The 26,161-nt window shown below is 37.4% G+C and overlaps 1 protein-coding gene across 1 annotated transcript in view; it reads left to right on the forward strand.

Moving 5' to 3' along the window:
• LOC108150512 overlaps nucleotides 1-25,887 on the forward strand; it is a 44,884-nt gene extending 18,997 nt beyond the window's left edge. The window contains exons 3-8 of the mRNA XM_017278732.2: nucleotides 15,758-15,969; nucleotides 17,573-17,708; nucleotides 17,950-18,083; nucleotides 20,902-21,024; nucleotides 21,111-21,297; nucleotides 23,083-25,887. Coding sequence (XP_017134221.1) covers nucleotides 15,758-15,969; nucleotides 17,573-17,708; nucleotides 17,950-18,083; nucleotides 20,902-21,024; nucleotides 21,111-21,297; nucleotides 23,083-23,774 — 1,484 coding nt within the window. The 3' untranslated portion in view covers nucleotides 23,775-25,887. The remainder of the gene's footprint in view (nucleotides 1-15,757; nucleotides 15,970-17,572; nucleotides 17,709-17,949; nucleotides 18,084-20,901; nucleotides 21,025-21,110; nucleotides 21,298-23,082) is intronic.
• Nucleotides 25,888-26,161: the final 274 nt, after the last annotated feature.

Raw genomic sequence — 26,161 nt, forward strand, 5'->3', positions numbered from 1 at the left:
AGTTTGTCTTGTTGCTCGGCTCCTTTTGACCACCAATAACTGGGGAGAATGGCAATAGCCGGCAAATAAATACCAAAGCATCGCTTACACATGCCCAGATTTATTGCCAGCTGCCCATCCCCTCAAACTGATGCCAATTGTCAGGCAATGCAATCAGCGTGTTTATTGATTTGGAAAATTAAATATTTTTCCTTGATTTCCCAGAGCGGCGAATGCAAAAGAGGAAAAGTCGCGGCCCTATATTGCCATAAATAACACAATCCGATTTGCTTCTGTGCTTTGCTTATTTTATGAAATTTCCGGATGCCCTTAGAAAGCATTTTAATTAGTTTAAATTCCCCGACAAACTACCAGAGATTGGAGCTTTCGACGGGGTAGACGAGGTATTTTCTGAGTTTTGGAGTTGAATGTGTATGTGTGGCATTCACCACAATGTTGTCGCTTCCGTATGGCATTCCGCTAAAAGCAAAAACATGTCGGCACTCGGCGGAGTAGAGGCGAAAAAATATTGTCGGAATTTCGCTTGCTTAACGGAAATGTATAAATTGCATTTTGCGCCATCGCCAAAGAGTCTTAATGCGTAAAATGGCGGCAGAAGTTGAGTGTGCCGCTCTGGCTGAAACTAAAGCAGGTGCATCTGGAAGAATGTTGTGCTAAATTTTAACACACGCACTAATACCCGAAAATAAATGTTACACCTGCAGAATGGATATACGAATGGGCGACAAAAGTGTCGCTTACGGTTTCAGCAGAAAAAGAGTGAGGACACTCTTATAAAAATATGTATTATTTTTTTTTTTTTTGTAAAATATTTAGTTCATTTAACATATGGAGTATCTACTAAAAAAATTAAATTGTCTTTTAAGATTTAAGTAAGTGCTAAACTAAAGATAAAATTGTATAATTTCAAAAACCTAAAAGTGTACTTAACTTCCTATTAGCTTTTTAAATCATTGATAATTAACGAGAAACAATTTGCTAAAAAGTGTGTGAAAACAAAGTTTTTGGTAATATACAACTTTTCCAACCAGAAAGCAGAATTTCGAGTCTCACGCCTCGTTGGTTAAAATTCATTATGAACATAACTTCGCTACTCTATGAGCTTTCTATTTTAATATCAGGTGTCAGGTGGTTAACTCCGCACATATACACCCCCAGTCAGCCGCCACATAAAGGGCAAGCATTTTAGAAATAAAAGAGGCAAAAAAGATGGAAAGTGTTAAGAGCATTTTAGCTCTTCGTCTCGTCTGGCTCACAATTCACAGACATTTTTCACCACCATTCTTTGGCATCTTTTTCGGCGAGGAAAAAGCACTTTACACTAATGCACCTGAAAATTTAAAGCACGTCATAACATAAACATTTATCATTGCGACAGGAACCGGAAGTTGAATTTTGCACTTAACTTGCTGCTATATTTAAGTGTTTCTATTGTAAAAGAGTTTTAAACATGTTTTGTAGTAACGAAAATTGATTAGTTCCACTTTTGCCATTGACTAATAGTTTTCCAAATGCACAAAATCTACTGCTATACAGAATTAAGTCTCAACAATGTAAAGTATGTGTCTAAATAAATCATTCATTTGTATAATGCTGAGAAAAGATTCTCAATTTTAAGCTAATTGATTTTCCTAGCAAATAATAAACACTTCCTCAAACCCACCATCTACTTAATTGTGTCTTCTCATACCAGCTCAAACCAAAAATAACAAAGCAAAATAAGACTCTTCAGAAAGCCTCATAAATTCCATTAAGAATATTCCTTAACGCCTGTGAGAAAAAAAATAGTCTAAGTGGCCCTTAAAATGTTCTTGTCTGGGGTTTCACGACTCGCAAATGTGTGTGTGTAGGCAAATTTTTAATTTATTTCAATTTCACTTTTAATTTAGGCACTAATCTAGGCAATTTGTACTCTTACGCGCCATTAAGCAGGACATGAAACGAGAAATTAGCTGAGATCACGGAACCAAGGCGATAATTAAAATACACTTTCCCAAGAGTTTTAAAAATTTGAAATGAGTTTTAAAAATTAACTTAGCAAATCTTAATTTAAAGATAAAAATTATAATAACAATAATTTCAATTTCAATTTTTCACCAAATTTCAGAGTATGTAAGCATAAAGAGGTAATGCTTTTAAGGCTTTAAGTATTAGATACTTGTGTCTGAAATAAGGCAACAAAGTTTTAATCCAGCTGAGACCTTAGGCCGGTAAAACCTTTATTTGTTCAAGATAACCAGAGATGATAAAAACAGCCAACGCCTTGGTCCATCGCCTTGCTGAGATGCCATCGCCCTCTCAGCCATAAAGTGCCCTCGGAATATTTATTTGCTTTCATTTATTTTCAATAATTTCGAAATTTCCATTACATTAGTTTCGGTTGTTGTTTTTTCCCTGCTTCCCTTATGATGTTCTTTATGCCCTTGCACGAAAACAAACAAATTTTTTGGAGCGATTTCGAAGGCCACCCCATCGACAAATTCTTGCTTTGATTACTAAACTAAATTTCACCCCCTGGAAAAGTTGCTACAAATATAAAATAAATGCCATCGGTCTGTGTGTTCCATATACCACCACCCTCTGGGGCCGAAAACTTTTCTCATTTCTACTTTCGATACAGCAGCCACGGCTGTTGGATTCTCTTCGAGACATTTTTCCTTGGGGTTTGTGGATACTTTTCGATACTTTTCGCTGCTAGCCCACCACAAATCCAAGTGACATTTGGCACTTGCCCTTCGTCCTGTCTCTGGCGAACAAATTTACACATCTTTTGAGTTGTTTTCGGGTTTCTTTCTTGCGTTTTTTTTTTTATTTTATTTATTTTATTTTTGCTCCGCGACTGCCCCACTTTGAGTTGCTTTTGTCGTATAGCTTCCGTTTCCTGCTCATTTGTTCACATTTGGCATGTCAGATGCGAACATTTTTTTAATAAAACTGTCAACAGTTGATGTAGATTAAGAAATTATGGCAGTTCGAAGAAAGTTTTCCTTGGCTCGGTTTGGTTTTGTGTTTGGGTTGGGTGGAAAATCAATCAGCGACAAAGGTCTGGAGCAACGAACTAATAATGTTACGGACTGCACAGTGAAAAATGATTGAGAAAAGCATTAAACATTGTTTACTTCGATAAATCAAAAACTTTGCAAGATAACATAGAAATGAGTTGCGTTTTTTTTTCAATATGATTGAATAATTTCCACAGACAGAATTGCATTTTGGTATGATAAGTCCACCTATTTTAACTTCGCTGTGATTTTCTCTTTCTTTTATTAAATAGCTGAATTCTAAGGCTGGTGGGCAAATGTTTTGGCAAAAACCTTATGTACCATAATCCAGTACCATCAGGTCTGCTAAAGGAAAGGGATACTTTGTTGCACTTTCCTAAAAGCACTGCGTAGCATACATCTGCACAAAGTATTCGACCTTCTGTTTCGCTTTTCTTCCAGGGCGTCCGTTTGGTATCGAATATGGCCAAACCATAGGCCACTTATTGCATATTGATGGGAATCCGATTTGGATTTCCCGCCAGCTCAAAGGAGGCCATCTTTATTGCCTTTATTCAGCTGCCAAGACTCAGGATAGGCCCTCGCCAGTTTCAGTTGCTATTCCAGAAATGGTTGCCAGTCGACACTGGTCTTCCTCTGTGCCGATTTTGCTGGCGATTGCATCAGAATCATGCATAACTGCACTTCAAAATCACTATGAATGGGCCATTTCAGACTTCGCTTAGCCATCGTTATTGCCCTTTTTTTGGTTTTCAAAAGGGAAGTTTTTAAGGTGGTTTCTCCACCTTGAGAGAAGAGGTTACATTTTGTGGGGTGCCTCGAGCAACGTTCTCTTTTAATTAAGCTTCTTTGTGAAGGACTTCATTGGGGCCTCAGAAAGAACACTATCAGTTTAATATTACTTTCACTACAATTATTAATTTTTCTGAAGCTCGTTATCCATGGAATAAGCCAATTAACGAATACATCTTTACGAATTGAAGTTCTCCATTTTTCCACGCGACTTAGGATTGTTTCCATTACTAATGAACTAAAAGAGATATATCCAACAATCCTAATGCGAAAATAAGGACTCGGTTTGAGAGTCCTTCAGTCGTAGATAACCGCTAGACGAATCAGTTAAGAAACAGCGTTCTGGCCCTTATCAAAAGCAAATTACAAATCCCCGGCAAGAAAAAAGCGGTTGAGAGGAAGGGGGGAAATCCCCAAGGGATAAGCTCGAACAACAATGGGATGATTGAAGGGGCCAAAGTCTTTTATCAAGTGAATGTGCTATAATAAATGCGAACAAGACAAATGTGTGGAGACCAAAACGCCGGGGTCTATTGTAGTTCCTTGCGTTGACTTTAAGTTCAAGACAAGACACTGCAAATCTCAGTCACTCGAACATAATCGGGGCCCAGCGAAAAAAACAGGCCCGGCTAACCAACTAATAGGAGAAAGGACGGACTTAGTGCCGTTGTTGCTCGACTATTGATAAGCATCGAATTCATTAATTTATATGTTCGATGAGTATCAAGCGAGGAATCGCACAAGCAGAAAGGAGTTCGCCTCCTTCGTCAGGATGGCTTTGTAATGTGAAACTAAGTGATTTGAGCCGGACATGTGTGCGATTGTGTCCCTTCCCCCGTGCGTGTTTGTATATCAGAACGTGTCTGTATATCTTCATTACAAATCCTATCTGGCTTTCGCCTTGTGGATTTCAAATGAAATGTTCTGCCTGTCCTCTAAAGCTATGAGCTTGAGCCCCACCTAGAATGGCACAGTGGGTCACAAACTGCTTCAAAATAAATGTATCAAATCAGTTTCTTAATTAATACTCTTGAATTAATAATTTTTCTTGAGGTTCAACTGGTTTCCTTTAGACTTGAATCTTTAAGTTAGACTCATCTGTCTCTTTATTTTAAAAAGCCGTAAATTCTACAGCGCAAGACCAAACTAAAAATTCTTAATTTAAAAATAGTGTTAATATTTTATATTTCAAAATCAACTAGCATTCGGTTGTTATTAATTTCATTTTACATCTCTCACGAAACTTCCTTAGCGTAATATTTTTATCTGTATGTGAAATATGCTAACTAGCTTTTTGATTGGTTGATTGAATTACAATCACAATTGTAACCCACGGTGCCATCTTTGAACTGTGTTCATGACCAAAGCTGCAGTTGCCAGTTGCCTTTCCTTTGGGGCGACTTGTAGCTTGACTTAAGTAGTAATTTCAATCAATTTGGCCGAGGCACCACACGAAGACACACATGGGCACGCAACAAAGAAAAAAGGAAAGCTCATGTCCTGGGATGGAGAACAATAAAATCTCAACTTAAATATGTCACAGCAATTAATACAAAAGCAGACCGAAAGCCAAACCCAAGCCAAATACAGACAACAGTCCGAAATGCCAGCTACAAACATTGGTCTTTAACTGGGACTTGTGTCAAAAGGTTTTCGCAAACGTAAGTAAACTCCCACACCGAAGGCCAATTTCAACTTACATGTGGTTTTGGGGTGCAACGGGTCGTATGCGTAATATGAAAAGGTGGATTGGACTTCTAGGCTAGTTTGCATTTGACAGCTCATTTGCGGAATGTTTCTTTGAAATTTACGATTTGGGGTCTTTTGATCAATGCGAAAATTGTCAACTCAGCCCCGGGGTCGGATGATATATGGCCAATCGATGATCCAAGTCAAACAAAACCAAAAACATTTACACAATTAGAAAATAACCCTGGCTATCCAATAAATCAACAATATTTACATATATCAAAATGACAGAGAGCAAGCCAAACAAACCGGGCTTGTTATAAATCAATTCCCTACAATCAATTAAAATGCTAAAAACAAGGACATTCAAGTTTTTGTGGTTGCTGCTGTAAATGAAGGAGCCAAGTTTGACATGACCTAGAAATGTTTTTGCAAGTAAATTTCGCTTAAGCCGCAAATCGAATTCATTTTTAATATCGGATTCTAACACTAGTTAAAAGTTTTATATTTTGTTTCAGAAACTGCATCTGCATGTTTCAAATGATTTAACAGATTTTGAGTTATACATTTATTATAATTATTTTTCTTTTTTATTTGGAATATATTTTGCATAAGGAATTGTTTCTTGTCTGGCGATGTCAAAGAATCAGACCGACCCCCCGACCAATCAATAATCCCAAAAGCTCCATTTGAGTGGCATAAACAAAATGTTCGTTATGCCCCACCGAAGGGTTTTCGTTCCCACTCACTTTCCCTTTTGGCCTGGCATTTCCCATAAATTTCCTAAGATTATAGTGCCCACAGATCCGAAGATGCCAGCATGTCAAGTAGCAAAGACAACGGCAACGGTAACGATGATGCTAAGGTGCTGGAAAATGGCAGACAGCAAGTGAAACTGCACACGAAACTTGGCATTGGGCGGGCGTGGCTTTCCACCCATCCAGCAACATTGTTTTGTAATTTATTTTGTTTCAGACAGTTCTTCCATGGCGAAATGCAGGCCCCTGGACCGAAATCAACTTGCTACTTATGCGTCGTCATTGCATAAACAAGGCACTCGACGGCAGCAGGTTTTCCGGTCTGGTTTCTCTTTTCTGGTTTCCCTGGCATTTTCCCTCGCTGAGAAATTGCAACATTACGTGCCCCAGGAGCCACGTCCACTTCTCATGCAAAGCATGCACAACTCTCCTGAGCTCTGGACTAAAGATAAATTGATATTTCGGGGCTCTCTCTGGCATCCCGATATTTACCTTGGTGCCCATTTTTTTTTTGGTGTTTTTTTGGGTTTCTTTGGTTAGGCAATACGCAAATGGTAAAACTGTCCATTAACAGAAAAAGAAGTAGGAATAAAATGAACAACAGGGGAAGCAATAAGGTGGGCAGGGGGATGCAGCAAAAAGTTGAAATCCTTTATTGTCCATTGTCGGCCATGGAGTTCTCTATCAGAATGCCTTAATTAAGAACGCTCGGAGTCTGGCCAAAGAGTCAGACTTCATTTCGATTTTTAACAGCGCAGCTGTTACCAAAAACCCAACGATTCCCCCACTGAAAAAAAACCCCACTCCGTCCTGTCAGAGTACAAAAACAAAAAATGGAAACCAACAATTTGCAGTTTACAGTTAACAGCAGATCGAGGGGCTGTGGGGGCGTTTGGGGCGGGTCATGGGACACGTTATTGGAAAAGCAGTGAAAATTGGTTTGTTTGACGGCCCGATGTCTGGCGAAATAACATAGCCTCGCCTCTATACACACACACACACACACACACACACACACACACACAAACGTATATTGTATATATCGCATATAGTTACCGTCATTGTCGAAAACTCTCGGAAAGCAAAAGAAATTGCTCCGATTTCGAACAAAAACTTTACGGGCCAGAAAAAAATAAAATATAAAAATGATAAGGTACCCGAAACCAATAGACAGTCAATCAGGGCCTACGTATATATTGAGTTTAACGTATATTTTTGTTTCCCTTAAAAATTCCACGTCAGTTAAGGTATTTCATTCATATCGCTGTTATAAATAAAACATGAAAACACAATTTTTTTTTAAATACATGAAAATATAGCATGCAGAGTGCTAACTTTTTTCCTTTAAAGAATAATGAAAATATATGGGTATTTTTGAAAATAGAGTTTATTTTCATATCAAGGTTGTAAAAAAGCTTCAATGAAAAATGTTTGAAATTGTTAACCAATTGTTTTGGAATCTAAAAGTAAATGCTTTTCCCTTCCATATTCTAATCTCTATAAAAATGTACAACATTTACAAACATTTTGAATCGTTGAAGCATTCATGAAAAACCACTCGAAATGCAAACTCTCAATGCACATATGGAGGAAACCGTTTTTCACAGCAAATATTTACAAGAAATACGAGTTTTAATTTATGCAACAATCGACGAGACGGGTCGGTCTAGATGGAGTGCGCAGGGGGCTCAGGGACCAAACAAATCGATCCATCAACTGCAGTTGCAGCTGGCCATGCAAGATTGCTGACGAAAAACAAAAAGTGTATTTGTATCTATGCATTTTGACACACCCCACTCACACTCCCACTCACCCAATTGTCCCACAGCAAACCATTTATGTTTATATTTGGCACATTGCACACTTCTAAGCTCCACAATTCCCACACGCAGGTGAATGCAAAGGGGAGCGTCAACAATGCCATTTTTAAATGACAACCTACGGTGATATTGATTTTATTGACAAACTAAAATATGAAATAGTATTCTTGAATAGTATTACTTGAGTCAAATTAGTGAAAGCCAAGCCAAGAATTAATGGGTTAAGTACCTAGACATTTGCCTATTATTAGAATATTATTAAATAATTTGGATACTTTTTTTAAGATATTCAAAAGCAATATACAGTTTTTATACAGGTAAAGCTTCCTTTTTTATTTCCAAGATAATAATTCAGCCTTAAAATTCATTATTTATTTATGAAGGATATTTAATCGCTTGGAATTTGTACTTAAGAAACTTTAAAATTAATTGTAAAAGACGCCTAGAATATTAAATATAGAAAATGCACCGTATTGGGGTATTTAAAAATCAAATGATGCTGGAATCCTAGGAAAATCTGGGCACAAACGTTTCTAAAAGTGTCCATAAAATAAGCCGCTCATTGCGATGACATCTTCCACCGCGATTTTCCTCCACCAACTCATTGCATATCAATGGAAATGAGTCTTTTCAGAAAGTTTTTTCGACAGAAGAAGCGCCTTTTGATGGGCGCAGCGGAGCAAGGGGGCGGGGTCAAAACTCAGGGCTTTGTCGGCTCCCATGTGCGATGATGCTTTTGGCGACGCCTTGGCGGTCGCCTGCGAATCCACACACTACAGACACTCATGCAAAACTCCCATGAATGCCAAACTCTGGGTCCTTTCGTCTGAATCCTGGACAGTCTTTGAATATGCCGCACCCCCTGCGCCCACCTCAGGAGCGCTAAAAATGACATGACAAATGCAGAACCCAATAGTCTGACGTTTTTTTCTCTGCTCTCCTTTTGTTTGATTGTTTTTCGATGATTTCTTATTTGACATATTTTACATACATACTTTTATTAATATATTTCTGACTGCTTAAGGTTGTAAAGTACTATTTGTGCTCTCCAATTATTTTCACATTTCGGTTAAAACAGAAAACCAAATTTTTACTGTTAAAATTATTTTCTTTTAATGCCTATGGAGAGAACAACAGAATATTTCCGTTATTGCCGTAAAATTTCAATTACAAATTAAATTATTTGCTAATTAATGTAACAGCACAGAAAAGTTAACACTCATGAAAACAATGGAATAAATGGAACGCTTTTAGCTATTGTTTAAATTTTCCATAGGCATATGGGCACATTTATTTATAATATATTTATATATATGTATTCCCAGTTTATTATTCTCAATTTTAAAATATCTTAACTTAAATATTAACTCCTATAATTTTACAAGCACTCCGATATATTCAATTCGAAGTGATGCACAATACATAACGAAAAAAACTTGACAACGAACAAGTGTCATGCTAAAAATTGCACAGATTTCATTTAACATAATTCTGCCCAAAAATAAGAGAAAATCGCCAAACCAGAGTGTCGAAAAACCAAACAAAACACACACAAAAATGGGAGTCTGCCGCCATTGTCGCGGATTCAATTCAATACAATAATAATAAAATTTGTATGCAAAATAGGCGTTGAGTGTTGAATGCATGCAAAGATTGCAGGATGAAACCACGGGTTGTATGGTGGTTCAGGGTGGTTCAGGATGGTTCAGGGTGGTGTATCGGGCAGTGGCTCGATTTACATATACAAATATGCAGGAGAGCCGCGCCATTGTTGTTGTTGTTGTCGCTGGCGGTTGTTGGCTCGTGTTGAAAAATCGTAATCAAAAATTGCGCAATAATTTGCATGTTTATTTAATAGCCCCAGCGCATAGAGCGCACAAATGACCCTCCGCTTTCCCTGTGAAAACAGGACAAAGTGTCCTTTGCTTATACACATACGCATTGCAGTGACAAACATTTTGGTAAATGTTGAAAACTGCGAAACTCTGCATTTGGTTTTCGCTTTTTACTGATTTTGGTCACCCTCATTTCTAGGCTTTTGCCCCCCTTTTTTGCTGCCATTGAGTATCTCATAATGTGAGTAATTTTTTTTAACTTCTCTCCTAATGAAATTGTCTGCGGGCTGAGCTTTGTTCGTTTGTTTTTGTCATCGGGGGCCAAAACGTTGGCCGCAAAATTTTATGACACTCTGAAAACAAAACACAACCCAAAACCAAAACAGAAAACAGAAAACAGCCAACCAACAAAAGAGAAAACCCAAATTAGCGGACAATTTTAGAGATAGAGGTTATTGTTTTCGGCCTTTCAAATTGGAGTATCAAATGCTGAACAAGCAACGCTCAATTTGTGTTTGTTCAAATAAACGGAAAGTAATATAAAATAAATGAAATAGAATCAATGAATTTTAACTTGTTGGTGTTGATCTATGTGATTAGCAATATTTTTTAGGTAATAAAATATTTACTCTATAAAAATAACAGTAATAATATCGAAATATAATAACTATTAAAAAAAGCACTACCATTAAGAGCATTACTTCATATTTAAAGTTGAATATTGTTTATTTATTATATTTACACAAAAGTTGAAGACATAAGCTGGAGAGGTATTTGCAGAATTTCTGTCGGACTATATTGCTAAATACTTATATTTACATTATCAAAATTGGAAATTTTCAAAATTTTCAAATCAATTGCAATATTGCAAATATTATACAAAAACCCAAGATCTAGGAGTAGAACTTGGGTTTTTGCTTTGCTTTTTGAAATCTTTACTCTCCATCATTGGGAATAAAACACAACTATAAAAACCAAAAGAAATGTATACTAAAAAAAAATTTTAAAATGTGGGCCAATAGTCATATATGACTTCACACATAAACACAAACACACATTGGCAACACAAACATGGCACAATATTTTGACTGTTTTGTAATTTATTTGACATATTTATGGGGTTCATAAATACAGATACATATAAAAATGCGTTTATTTCTATTTGGCGATTTTTTAGTTTTATGGCAAGCAATGAAACTGCAAACAACAAGAGCAACAAGAGCAACAAAGTCGGCATCAAAAATGTATTTATACGTGCAAGTTTGGACTACTTCCAAAGCCAGGGACCATGTTGCCCAGCAAAAACAAATAATTTTCCCCTTTTTTTGTAGCAGTTGTTGTAGTTGCAAGGCTCATACACCGCCTGGTCAAAGTTGCAATAGCAAAACATAAAACATTTTTTATGTAATGATTTCTTTTTTCCCCCAAAACGCCCCCTTCCTCCTTTTGGCTTATTTTTCGTTTTGGTTGCTCCTTTCGATGGGTCAGCTGCCTGAACTATTGACAGCTGATGATAAAAAATTGTTTGAAAAATAAACCAAAAGCCTGCAATAACAGGGAGAAGTGTAGAGCTAAGAGCGTAGAGAAAGCTGGGAACTAGAAATGGCTTTGGAGCTGTGCGCAAAATGGCCAGTTAGATTTGGCTTAAAAAGAACTAAAACGCATTACTTTTGGAACTTGACTTTGGCAAGTGGAGGGTGCAAAATGATGTAGTGGCTAACGTTCGATGCTTTTTATTTTCCGGTGTCTTATTAAGTAAAATGTCGTGATATATAGAGAATTAAATATTAAATAAAATATAGAAAAATGTTAATAATATAAAAATTATTATAAGCAAAATGGTCTTATTGAAATACAAATCGGTGATTTAGGTGCTACAGCATAATACTCAATAGATTTAAATACGAAAACTCTTTAATATCTGAAACTTCCGACACCTTTTATTTTATTGGCATGGGTCTATTATTTGGAGACCTGTGCCTCGTCGCTTCTGTCCTTTAGCCAATCCATTCCATTTCAGTACCTCCCAACGCATCCATTCGCGAATTAAACATTTTTCGCCTTTACACATTTAATTTATGTATTTACTTTTCTGGTTTATTTGCCTTTCTTTATGCCAGCCGGCAACTTGGTTCTCCCATCGTCCATCGCACACTCTGTGTGCCTACCACCTGCGGCATTTCCACTCGCCGAGGCTCTTATTGAAATTCCAAAGTTGAAATGACTGCAAAGTGTGGAGACGGATGGGCAGGACGTGGGTCGAGGTCCTGGCAATGCCAATGGCTACAGTGTTGACAGCCATGTCAGTTACAATACCCATCGTCGTCATCGGTCGGTAGTCGGTTGTCGTTTTCCCCGTTGTGCCTTTCTCTTTTTTTCTGGTCGAGTTCTGTGGTCGCGTCTCGGTCTGGAGTCTGCTTTGAGTCTGCTACAAATACGTATATATATGGAGAATAATACATTTTCGGGGGCTTCGCCAAAGTGTGAGAAGCACTTACAAGGCAACTTAGAGGAGACCTTATTTCGGCGGCTTGCCTTTCCCAATTGTTTGGTTTGTCTGTGTTGTCTGGCACTTTGTTTTGCTGCTTAACTTTTGATCAGCTTTTAATATAACTTAATGTGCCCATATTAAATGCATTTCGTCTGTAAAGTTTTATTGCAAATTATATTCGGTGAAGTTGCGGTCAACGGCTTAACAGAGTGCAAAATCAATAAAAGCGCCAGTGTAAGCCAGAACATAAATTTGTAAACATGTTGGCAATAAGCTGCAGTAAGCCACCTAAACTAAAGCTACTTATTGTGTGATCCACCTGGGCTTAGTAATTTATTTTGGCAAATTATTGTAGTGCTTTTTTGGTGCTGAAAAAATCAGGTGGATAAAATAGTGAGAGTAAATAGCAGAAAATAATGAACATTGTTTAACAAACAAATTAAACCAAGAGAGCGTATAAAAGGAAATTTTCAAACTGGTCTTTATGTTTTACATATTTTTCGAAATATTAATTCTTTACTAATTGTTGTTTTTGAGAGACAAAAAAATGGAAAATAAGAATGCACCCGCAACTTGATACCACTAGTAACTACCAGATAGTAGAAACGTAGTCATTACAAATGGCTTATAGAAGTCATAACAACTATACAGAAATCAAGAAACGACGAAGCTGACGTAGAAGTATAAAAAAAGCCACACAATAGAACACAATAATATGTATGATAAAGCAAGTAGTAGAGTAGCATCTCCCACAAGTCTCCACTTTCTCCCCCAGAAAAGTCAACTTTTGTTGAGTTCTGTGCAGGTTGGCGTCCCTCCAGTTAAATGGTGAACCATTAAAAGTGGACATTTGTAAACATAAACTGACAGATAAACACCCAAAGCAGACACAGAACTTTCTCCTCCCCAAGGGAAAGGAGGGGACGGGGGGAAAGGCAAGGAAAGTGAATGATACGAAGAGTTGCCCCTGCAATTTTCATTGGTTTATATTGCATGGCCACACACATATATCAAGGGAAAGGTAGCGACCCACACACACACACATCCAACCAGGAAAAGCAGTTAAAATACTTAACAAACGTAGATTGTAAAAGTTTTTTATAACAAAATAAAATGGCAGAGAAAGTTGTTGTTCTTGCTGTGGTTCTTTTGGGGCGGGATCGGGTATCTGCAGGACTGTTGGACTGCTGAACTGCTGGGTATCTGGGAATCGGGCGGTGGTCAGTGCTAAACAACATCGTGCAGCTGAGGGACAATTGTGCGCTTTGCGATAAATGCAGCCACATCAAGTGCGGGTCGGAGGGCACAGCAAAATGCTCGCTCGTTATATGGGTCAATATGGGAAACAAAAGCATTGTGCACCGGTAGAAATAGAAAAACAAGCCCGAGGCAACCAAACAAAAAACAACATGCACTGGAAACAGTTTGTAATCAATTTTGCTTTTCAAATTAAAATCATAAAACTATTACTATAAATATGTGATTCATAAATATATACTACAAAAGTAAGATTAGTATTTGTATACAAATTTGTACTAATTTTTCTTTTCATGAGATTTGCTTTAAACATGAACATGAACACTTTTTTTTGTTTATGTATCTTAACCACATATTATTTTAAAACCAGTTTTGAACTAAAAGTTTATTTAAACAAGTCTTACATAGAATTCTTTTCAGTCCTTCTATCGCTCACTCACTCCTTAAACTCAGTGACCAAATGATAGGGTCGAGGGCAAAGAAAAAAGAAAGCAAATCGAGAAATCGGTGGTTGGATGGGATTCTACTTTGTTTGCAACATTTTGTGTTGTCATTTGAAGCATCGAATGGTAGCCAGTGGTCGGGTCAGCTGGTCACTCGCTTATCAAAGGCAGGGTTTGCATAGTAGTTAGCATGGAATCGGAATTCTAAGGTGTGGGGTTAAGGTAGGTTTTCCACTCACATATAGGGTTTGGCGTCTACCTCTTAATGCGGTTTAAGCTTTTATGGTTGGATAAGGCAGGGAAAATAGGATCCGAAAATGCTGTATTTAGCAAATTGGTAAAAAGAAGGTTAACAATTATATGTTTAATTGTAGCTACAATTTATAAAAAACAAGAAAGAAAGCAAACTTCGGCAAGCCGAAGTTCATATACCCTTGCAGCTATCGCAAGAATTAAATATTTTTGAAAACATTAAAATTATGATTTACTTGCGTATATGTTTAAAAACATTGAAGCTATGACGATTTGCAGCTTAATTATTTGATTGTTCTTTTATATATTTTTATTATTTGTATGGGAGCTATATGATATAGTCGTCCGATTTTGATGAAATTTAAACCATAATTCTAAAATATTTAAACATTGCTATATGTCGAAGAACTAAAAAAAAAATTAAAAAACAGCAAAGTTATAATTTTTTTTCAATTATTTTTCCGATTGTTCCTATGGGAGCTATATGCTATAGTCGTCCGATTTTGATGAAATTTTAACCATAATTCTGAAATATTTAACCATTGCTTTATGTCGAAGAACAAAACAAAAAATTGAAAAACAGCAAAGTTATAATTTTTTTTCAATTATTTTTCCGATTGTTCCTATGGGAGCTATATGCTATAGTCGTCCGATTTTGATGAAATTTAAACCATAATTCTGAAATATTTAACCATTGCTATATGTCGAAGAACTAAACAAAAAATTAAAAAACAGCAAAGTTATAATTTTTTTTAAATTATTTTTCCGATTGTTCCTATGGGAGCTATATGCTATAGTCGTCCGATCCGGCTCGTTCCGACTTATATACTACCTGCAATAGAAAGACAACTTTTGGGAAAGTTTCATGCAGATAGCTTTAAAACTGAGAGACTAGTTTGCATATAAACGGACGGACAGACGGACAGACGGACGGACAGACGGACGGACAGACGGACGGACAGACGGACATGGCTAGATCGACTCTACTAGTGATGCTGATCAAGAATATATATACTTTATAGGGTCGGAAACGTCTCCTTCACTGCGTTGCAAACTTCTGACTGAAATTATAATACCCTCTGCAAGGGTATAAAAACAATACTAACAAAACCATTTGTAAATTGAAATTAATAATACAAGTAGTTAATTTAATTTAATAATGCCGATTGGGTCAGTTTAAAACAACAAATCTTAAAGATTGTATTAAAATATGTTAACATCTTTTAAAAACGCATTTAAGTACTATGTAGCACTAAGGTTCTATCAACCAATGCTTATAAGCTACATAGATAAAGAAAAACATTATCAGTCCAATTGGCTTCGACTTTTAATTGTATATGCTTGAAATGCACTTAATATTTACGAACCCTCCAGTTACATGAATATTTAACTTAACGTCAAACTCATTTTATTTGCAGATTTTATTGTGGCACTCAAGGATGTGTCGGTAATGATACCACAGGCGGTGAAACGTGGCAGCAATGCGCTGTTCACGTGTAATTACGATATGGAAAACGATACTCTATATTCGGTGAAATGGTATAAGGGCAAGCGTGAGTTTTATCGCTACACGCCCAAGGAGAACCCGGCTATGAAGGTCTTCGCCATGACAAGTGGCCTCAATGTCGAGGTAAGTACAAGTACAGGTCCCAGACGCTGCCGTGGATGTGGATAATTCGCCACATAACACACAGTCCCCATAACGCGCACATGGTACTGCAGTTGCGTGTAAATTATATCCATAATGGCTGATTGCCAGGACCCCGGCTGGATTCGTTTTCATAACGACAACTTGCCGGCTTATTTGCCCCACTGCCCGATGTAATTATGCCAGTCCATCCGGAGACGGATCCGTTAAGAGTTGTTGGGCGTGGCCAATTAGTCGCGCTTGCGATTGACTTGCGGCTCATTAAAAAACAATATATACAGATTACATAAGGCCTCGGGGAAAAAATGACACCCGCCAACCAGAAACGAAGCTCTTAATACACTTTGTACATAATTCATTTCAGTATAAGAAATTTTTAGTTTAATAAAAATAATTAAATTAATTAGTCAAAAAAATAATAATTAATCCCTTTAAAATTTAATTTCGAACAGCCAAAATATAGTATATTGTTATGTTATACTATTTTAAATATTCATATGAGCATGTAAAAGGAAGAAACATTATTTTATTTGGTAGAAAATGTGGCTAAATAGTCGCAAAGTTTTATCTGCATCCTTTAACATATATTTAATATGAAATGCAAATTTAAGGGAAACGTAGCAAGAGTATAATGACCACCTTTAATTATAACGGCGAAATACACAAGGGTCAATTAGGTATCAGCAGCAACAAATTGGGTTAAACATCCAGCCATTGATCCTCTGGAACTACCAATGACCTTTACGCCACCCACCTTTCCGCCTTCCCAACTTAATTTGGTACTCTCCACTCCACTGCTTTTATGTGTCATTTATTTATCCTGAAAATTACGCACAATATTAAATGCAATTTATGAAATTTGATTTTTATTAAGTGAATTGTTATATGAGGTTTCCTTGTTTCCTCTTCGAACGATTAAGTTTCGCAAGCGTTATAATCAAAAAATACTCATTTATGCTTGAAAAGCTTAAACGTGGGAGCATGTGTGCAAATTTTGGATTAAACAAGGACTTAAAATTAAGTATTTCAATTTGAAATTAAAGGTTTAACGAAGAACTTGTTTAATAATTGTTTTACAGGGAAATTTTATTTATATTTTGATTTTTCTGTTTTTAAAATAAAAGGATTAAGCTTCCAATGAATGAGCTCTTTAGATGGGTCAAGTTATGCATCTTACTTTCATGTTATTAGAAGCTTAAGGGAAAGGAATAAAGATTACACTTCTGATTCAAAAGACAGCTGCTACACTTGGCACTGTGTCAAGTAGCTTTGAGTCAAAGAAAATCTTAATCAAATGGAGATGCCCACTTTAGCCTTATAGTTAACCCTTCACCTTTATGCCCTCAACTTGCAGTCACTTTCCATCAACCAATCTTTCAGCACCAGCAGCAGCTGTGCTTTTCGTCATTCACAGCCAAGACAACATTTTCATATTTTCCCTACCTCGTTTTTCACTTTCCCTTTGCCGTCGCTGGTTATATTCAATTTCTTTGCACCGCGTCCAGCCAATTTTGAGCAAACTAATTTTTATTACGTTCTTCGTTTTCCCGCCGCTGACTTTCTCCCTTCGCTTTCTCCCTTGCAGCGCAACCTATCGAATCAGAGCCACGTCGTTCTGCAGTCGGTGCCGCTGAATATTTCGGGAAAATTTACATGCGAAATATCCGTGGAGGCGCCCACTTTCCAAACGGCCATGGTGTCCGGCGAAATGGAGGTGGTTGGTGAGTAAAAAAAAAAGAAAAGAAACGTCCTACATAGAAATCCAAAAAAAGATATAGCGTTAAGAATTGCAATGGGCTAATGGGGAGGGCGAATGGCAAAGCGGCGGTCGAGGCAAGCAAATTAATTAGAACAAATCTATTTGAGCCTGCCACCGTCCTGCCTTCGTCCTTTTCAGTTAATTTTACATTTCCATTCCTTGGCTAACGATTGGGGCCCCCATTTCTGGCCCACTTTTTGCAGAACTGCCGGAAGAGCACACTGTGGTTACCGGGATACAGGCACGTTATCGCATCGGCGATTTGGTCGACGGCAATTGCTCAATTAAATACTCGAAACCGGCTGCTAATTTGACATGGACTATTAATGGTATTGTGGTAAGTTTTGGTTTCGCTTGCCACTGTTATCCACAGCCGGACACGCCCATTTTCGCCCCTTTCCGCCCTTCAATTAGCAGGCAATCGAAAACCGGTGAACGTAGGTCTTTGATCGCCTTCTATTGATGGGCCGCCAGTTTTTCAATTAGTCATTGGTTAAGGGAGGGGCTGAAACTTGTTTGAGGCTTCGAATGCACTTTGAGTGGGCCAAAACGGTAGGCTGACGCAAGTTTATTCGAACTTAGGAGTTCTCCTTAATTAAAAAGTCTTTTATTTAATATACTTTCCCAGTTTTGATTTAAGTGAAAAGTTAAAATATTTGACTTAAAGATATATTAAAAAATATGTTTTTAAGTTCGCAGTTAATACTTTTTGTCCTTACAGTTCTTTATAAATTTGTTTACATCAGACTTGTTAATAAATTTAATGTAAAATTTAAAAAAGGTTTTTTCAGCTAATAATATACAAGTTAGCATTATAGAAATTTTGAAAACAAATGCATTTAAAATTTGCCGACATTGGTATTTTTCGACATTTTTTTCACAGTGCTATTAAAAAGTGTTTAAACTAATATTATATCTTTTCACTTTGGTAGCTTTCAAAATAGATTTTAATGGCAATTGCAAAAGTCTCTTGATTATGCAGAATCCAATTTCGTTTATAATTTATAAAGATTTTTAGGCTTTTAGCTTTTTAGCACCGATTTTAAAAACCCACTCGGGATTAGCTTTCAAAACATTTGCTTTTATTTGAATGGTTTCAAATCGAAGTACATTAAATAGTAAACTCTTTAATTGCCCCCTCGCATTTGATCAATCAACTTGTTTCAAAAACGAAAAACCAGGTGAAACGTGGCCATTGGTTTTGCAATTTTTTGCGTTTAGTGTGCGATTTTTCATCTCTCGTCTGTTGCATACTTTTTGGCACCTGTGAGTGCGGCGTTTCCATTTTGCAGGCCCATCTTTGGCATTTATATTTGCCTAGAGCCCACGCTCTCCAGCCCGCTTTTTCTTCTTTGCCTATATACATTTTTTGATATCCCGTCAGTTTTTATGCCATTCGCTTTCGCCTGGATGGGCTGAGATGGGCTGGGCGAGGCTAGGCTGGGATGGTCTGGATGTTTTATGGCCGCAACCGCAGCAGTCGACTGCCGACTCCAAACAGGAGGTCACACTGCCTCCTGCCAGTTTGCGCCCAGCTGCTGTCATGCCTCTCCGCATGATTGCACAGGTGTGATGCGGGGCTGCATGGATCCCTGACATGTCCTGGCATTTTGCGTTCGGTTTTTCAAGAAACGTTTAGGTTGTCAGCTAGTTTTTCTCTGCCGTTTTTATGGCGGCCCAGAACATTACGGCCTTTCTCCCCAGACTTTTGGTGGCTGGTGTTATTGTTGTTATTGCTATTGTTATTGTTGCCCATGCAGACCAGACAGAGGGTTACCATTTACCGGGTGGCAGCAGCTGGAGTATAGTAAATGCGTTGTCAATGTCACGAAGGCCCTCCAACTCATATTTCAAATTTGCGGCCTTTGTGTGTGTTTTTGTAGGTGAGAGAGAGATCAAGTTGTAAGTTGGCAGAGCTTAGTCAGTGTTTAACTCTGAAGTAAATGAAGTTGGTTAAATGGCTACGGAGGTAGACAAGTTTGAAGCGGATATTATCTCCGTAAAACTTAATTACTAAAGCTTACGGAATATAAATACTCAAATATTGTTTAAGAAAATAAAAAAAGGACGTTTTGTTGGTCGAAAGATTTTTGAACTTTTAAATTCATAACGAAAGACCTAGTTTCTATTTTTAATTGCTAACTTTTGGAATTCTTATAAATAATTTTAAGCTCCTTGTGCTTTTTGTAGCATTCCCATTATTTAATGATTATTATTTATTTTTTTTAAATTTTAACTGAAATATATATTTCAAATACAAAAAGCTTGGCAAACTTTTTAAAGCTAGCCAATTATTGTCTGTACTCAACTTTATCAACTTTTTCATCATGAAAAATACAAGCTGACGATTTTCAATTGCCTGTAAAACCTATCAAAAAAAAAACCACCAAATATTCTCATTTTTAATCCGAGCTAAGAATGAATAAAATGCAATTTGAAAATGCAAAGTTTCAGATTTAATCGCCATCCAAACAAGCAACTCAGCAAAACATAAAAACATATTTATAAATATGCGAAAATAAAGCAGGCAAAACTAACACAAACAGCACTTGAGTGTTGCCTACTGTGGGTGGCCATGCAGTGGGTGCTGCCACTTGATCTTTTAGCTAACGAGCGCATTTCAACAGGAGCACCACTCACCCACCGCCCATCATCATGTGTTCTGTCAGCAGTGGGTGGTTCGGGTGGTTAGGGTGGATTGGGTGGTTAGGGTGGATGGGGTGGTTTGGGTGGCTTGGGTGGTTTGGGCCAGGGCATCGTATCTGGCAGGCACTTCAAACTAAACTCACCGCAAACAAAGTGGCCTCGTCTTCTCGACACACAGCTCACCCATGTCCTTTGGCTCCTGCCCCCAAATCCCTTCCATCCTCGTCGTCATCAACATCAGCATCACCATCAGCATCACCATCATCTGCTCTAGTTAATCACTCAAGCGTAAATCTATTCATCATTCATAAGTTATAAATTTGCCTGGCTTGGTCGCCTTTATTTTTCGGGCCAAAGTGTCAGCTTTGGGGGAATAGTTTTGTCTTTCATATTGCTGCCCCGGCCCAGTCGAATGTCCACTTCATTGAAAAGGATTGCTGAATATCTGCAAATTGATTTCGCTGCAAATTCGAGATGCCACTTGACATTATTCGTTTCGATTCTTGCAGGTGCCACCGCACCACATAAAGACCTACCAGACGGAGAAGCGGGAGAACAGCACATTGGAATCGGTTACGAGTGCCATTCATTTCATGGTCACCAATCAGCACTTTCTCAAGAGCCAGATGAGGGTAAGGATACACATGCAAACCGCACCCGTTGAGATTCTAATAAAGTTCTGTTTTCCATTTCCCATTTCCCTTTTCCCGTTGTTTAGCTCAAGTGCACGGCCAATATCTTTGACATCTTCAAGGAGGAAATGGAGAGTGTGATCGAGGAGGACCGTCCCAGGATAATGGCCTCGGGCAGATCGTATGACATCAATTATCCCCCCGAGGAGCCCCCAAATGGCGAACGTGGCGGCTATGAGGATCACAACGAGTCCTATTTGACCTACTACTCGGGTAAGTACTTTGGTTTTGAAACAAAAATGTGGGCCAATAAACAAAAATATGCCATTAAATCTAAGGACGAGGCTTGATAAAAAAAAATGATTGAACTCTTAATATAGGTGACCCTATTATCTCTAGATATTTCTTGAGAAATGTGTTTTTCCTTAATTTGTAAGTGAGTTCAACTTCTAACAGTTATTATTTATTGTTAAATATTTATTTTTCCTATTGTACTGTATGTATGATACATAAATTCAATTACTCTTCGATAGCGAAGAGGCAATCCAAATATTTATTTAGTTTTCCTAAACTTTAAGTCTAAGTTATAGATAGATAAATATGCAATTCAATAGATCTGCCTGCACATTCGATACGTTTAAGTGATCCTATCTCACTTTGATGGAAGGCAAAGCCGTTGGCAAACAGCAAAAGATGGACTACTGAATGCCACTTAGTTCGGCCCACTGCATCCTGTCGATGTCGGGCACACAATGTAAATTATGTAAATAAAATTGTGCAGCATAAACATTCCTCCAGACTGCTATCAACCAGGAGCAAAAAGCGAAAAGCAAGGAGAAGGAGCAGGGAGCAGGGAGCAGGGAGCAGGCAGGTAGGCTTATCGAATCAGATGGCGGGCAAATCAAATTGCTATAAACTAAGTTTAGACATGAAAGATTGTCGCGGAATTGCGGCAGACTGTGCAGGACGGAAGCGTGATTGGGAGCCTTTGGCGAAAATGGGGAAAACCTTTCTATATCCTTTTTTTGTGGCTCTGCTCCTTTTGCGGTTCTCCCTTTGCCACTTACGCGCGACAACATTTACTTAACACCAAGTAACGACAACACCAGGAATAACAAGTGTGTAAACGCATTGAGCTGAAAATTGTATTTAAAATTGAGTTGACTTCACTGGCTTACCGATGAAAAGCGCTCGGGGACTGCGAACGGAACCCAGCGAAATATCAACGTATGCAACAATATTTTGGCCACAGCGCCCAAAGCGAGCATAAAACGGAAGTTTGCAACCCACCCTCGTTATTAAGTGGAAGGAATGGGGAGATTGCATGTTCCGATTCCTTGCATGCATTCCGCTCTGAACTTTATGCAAATGCAATGTTGACACACCCACTCACACATAAAAACCAGTCTGGAAGAAAATCTTTTTTTTTTTTGTGCGAAAATGTTTCTTGCCCTTTGCACCTTATCCAAGTTCGTTAAAATGTTGCTAGATGATTTTCAAAATTTGTGCAATGGAATAGACGCGATGCAAACTTAATAATGTTTAAAAACTCGTTTAATCATTTATGAGAGAGTTTATAGGAAGTACCGATATAGTACGTTGAAGTCATACTTTAAAAAAAAAATAATATCTGCTTAAATGATTTATCAATATTTTTAAATAAAACAAATAATTTAAATTAACGGTTCAAATATCGGACATTTACATTTTTTTTTTAAATTAGTGTTAAAAATTCTTATATTTTCCCCTCTTCGTTTATAGTATTACCTTTTCAAAAAATATAAAAATGTATTTAGATCAAGTACAGTTGTTCAGGATAGTGGACGACTCAAAATCCACCTAAAATACAAAACAAATTGGCAGCCTTTGCCGGGTTTCCCATTCGTAAAATTGGAAAGTGTGTGTTCCATTTATGTCTTTAGTTTTCACAAAGGCATCAAAGGTGAAAAACAGGGTTCTGCCTTAAATGGCAAAGGCTATTTTTTTCGCCCGTCCACCACCACCTCTACTCACTACTCACTACTCACAACTCACCTGTCTGTATATCTCTATTTGCAGCGGATAACACGGCATCGGGCGCCTCGACAGCTGCACACGAAATCTTCTGGCAATTCTGGCCATCGCAGTTGACAAAGCTCCCCATCAACAGGCAGTTGGCGGGGGCGTGGCACTGGATCTGCGGGGGCGGTGGAGCGGCTGCTCTGCTTCTTCTGCTAGGGCCGCTGGGCCATCAAATTATCAACTGCCAATGCACAAAGCCGGTGGCGATGGGCAAGGTGCAACAGCAGCAGCAACACCAACAGCAACACCAACGGCAACAGCAACAGCAACATCCCAGCAGCAGGAACGTCGATGTGACAGCTTCAAAAGCGGCAACATCCGCATCGGGCGTCAAATGCTTTTATAATTGTCAAATGGCTATGACGACGCCAACTCAGAAACGCGGTGATGATGATGATGGTGATGCGAATATTGGCAGCACGAGTGTAACTGCAACAGCAACTGCAACTACTGATGTTGCAGATGTGGCTGCCGCTGCTGGAGAAGAAGGAGTTGCGAGCGGCATTAAGCGGCTGTCAGCGACACTTGTTGGGGGCGTACGGGGTGCAAGGGGCGTGGCCAGTTGGCCGGATCAACGATTATTGATGACTCGGCGGCGGCAAAAGCGGCAAAAGCGACAAAAGTGGCATAAGAAATCGCATTCGATGGCTGTAGATTCGACGATGCAGTCGCGTTGGAGCGCGTGCTGATGCCGAATTGATGATGAAATCCATTTCCGAAAGTAGCTTAAGGTGCTCGCCACCGAGCACAAAAAACGGCCCTTTCTTTCATTTCACCCCCGAATTGTTGAAGGGCATAATTAATATACATTCGAACTCATATTGATTGCATGAGCGCCAGCTGCATAAATCGATCTGGCCGTAGCTCTTAAGTGTTATATGCATAAGGTCAGGGAAAGTGCAGAAAGACGGAGTATTTAATTATTGAAAGTATAGTCGGCAAGTAGATATGGCATCGATGAATAATAACTGAAAGTAAATTAATGTTAAGTCGGGAAAAAATATAACAAATGGTGATACCCTGCATGTTGCAATCACAAACCAATATTTTTGCGTTATTCATTGTGTTGTTACAAAATTGTCCAAAATGGAAGCACTCTGTTGTTTTCTCACTGAATAAAATTTCAATTTACACATTTCTTTTCACTTGTCTTCATTTTTATATTATTAACTTAGATAACGCATATTATCTAAGCATCACAAATTTACTGACAATAAAGAGGTTTTTATAATTTGCTTATCTCTTTTTTGCACTTTAAATAAGTTATTGTTACAGAAAATTAGCTTTAAATTTAATTTCTTACTATTGCAAAACGGTCCCTAACTGTTATTGACAAAACATCACACAATAAATTGAGTAGTAAAGCAAAATCTCTCAATGACGGCAACCTCAATAACCGCTGAAAGAAATACACAAAATGCACAGTTAATTTGTGAACTTGCGAACAGGGTGGAGAACGCATGTGCACAAGACACTGAAACAAAAAATGAATGCCAAATATTTGTCATGTACTGTAAAGCTCTTACGTTGTATGTATATCAAGCATTAAACATATTCACCGAAAGAAATAAAAGAAAGGAGATATAAGAAAATGTGCACAGTGTACAGCAAGCTGAACTTTAGACTGCACTTGAGCTTAGCTTTCGGGTACCGTAGTGCATTTTAAAGTGTGTGTTTTGCAGGTATAAGCATTGTAAACAACTCAAGCAACAGAAATAAATAATGATTTGTTTGCTCTCTTTGGAATTGTGCCACGGCATTAAGTCGATGTGTGTAAATATAAAGATTAAAACATAAATAATATCTAATATGAAATAACATCCAGTGTACAGAAAGGAACTTTTTACGGTTGTGGAAATTATATGCAAAATTAATTATTGAAGCAATCATTTCTCTGTAGAAAACCACGAATACATAGATCAAAACAAAAACAAGAATAGGAAGCATTTGGTTTGAAATCTTATTTCGGCAATATTAAAACTCGAAAAAACAAATGATTATTTACAAATTTTTGGCCAACAAAAATCCAGCGGTAAATAGTTCCTTTACCTTGAAAATAAATCAATGTAATACAATGGGTTATCTAAACTTAAAATGAAGGAAAAAAAATGTAAATTAAACAAAAATATATATATTGTGTTTTCGAAAGGAATAAAATAAATGTTAAGTGCATAAAAAATACATTTAAAATGTTTCAATAAAAAAATAAATGTGTAAATAACAAAGCAAGAAATTTAATTGGTGTAAATGTTGAAAACAGATAATACAAATATATGAACCCATAATATTGATATGCATGAGCCAAGATTTATGTAATCAAATCGTGTTGTGAAAGTTGTCTTCCCTAATTTATGCTCATTATATAATTAAACCATTTAAAGGATATTATAATTTCAATGTTAATTTCAATATGGTTTCAATTATAGTTATAAAATTATAAACTGGAGATATTTAGAAATGTAAAAAATTAGTCTTATGTATATAGAAAAAGGAAAAATAATAATAATTTTGATGTTGCGGAATAAATATTACAAATAATAACCAAGGATATGAAAATAGGCTTAAGAGCAGTGAATGTTTCTAGGTGCTAGGGACAAAGATAAGTCTTAGATTTATAATGAGAATCAAAAACCCAAGCAACTGCGTTATGCATTAAATAAAATATATTCATATCCCCAATAAATAACCGAAAACGTGTAAAGCCAAAATCAATGTAATAATAAGCTCTAAAAAACAAAATAGTGATGTAAAAAGAACGCAGCAAGGAAATAAAGTAACCCCCTATTCAATAAAGAGTAAAAACGCATTGCAGTATTTATTTTAGTAACTGTAGAAAGGGCATTCAAAACATACAGTATGTTGAAAAAACAGAGACTTTTGGGAAAACTAAAATCGAATAACATTTTTGGCTTAAAGGGCAATAAATATTTGTTTCAGTGAGCAAAGTTTTTGAGCTCACTGTAATTATGTACATTTTACGAAAGCGCCACCTGGGGAGCTTACAAAGAAAGCGAGTTCTCCAGCTGAGTTAGAGCTTTATCGCAACGGTTGTTTGTGAACTGGATAATGGAATGTA

This window comes from Drosophila elegans, unplaced genomic scaffold (assembly GCF_018152505.1).
Source record: "Drosophila elegans isolate 14027-0461.03 unplaced genomic scaffold, ASM1815250v1 contig_814, whole genome shotgun sequence".
NCBI classification, from domain to species: domain Eukaryota; kingdom Metazoa; phylum Arthropoda; class Insecta; order Diptera; family Drosophilidae; genus Drosophila; species Drosophila elegans.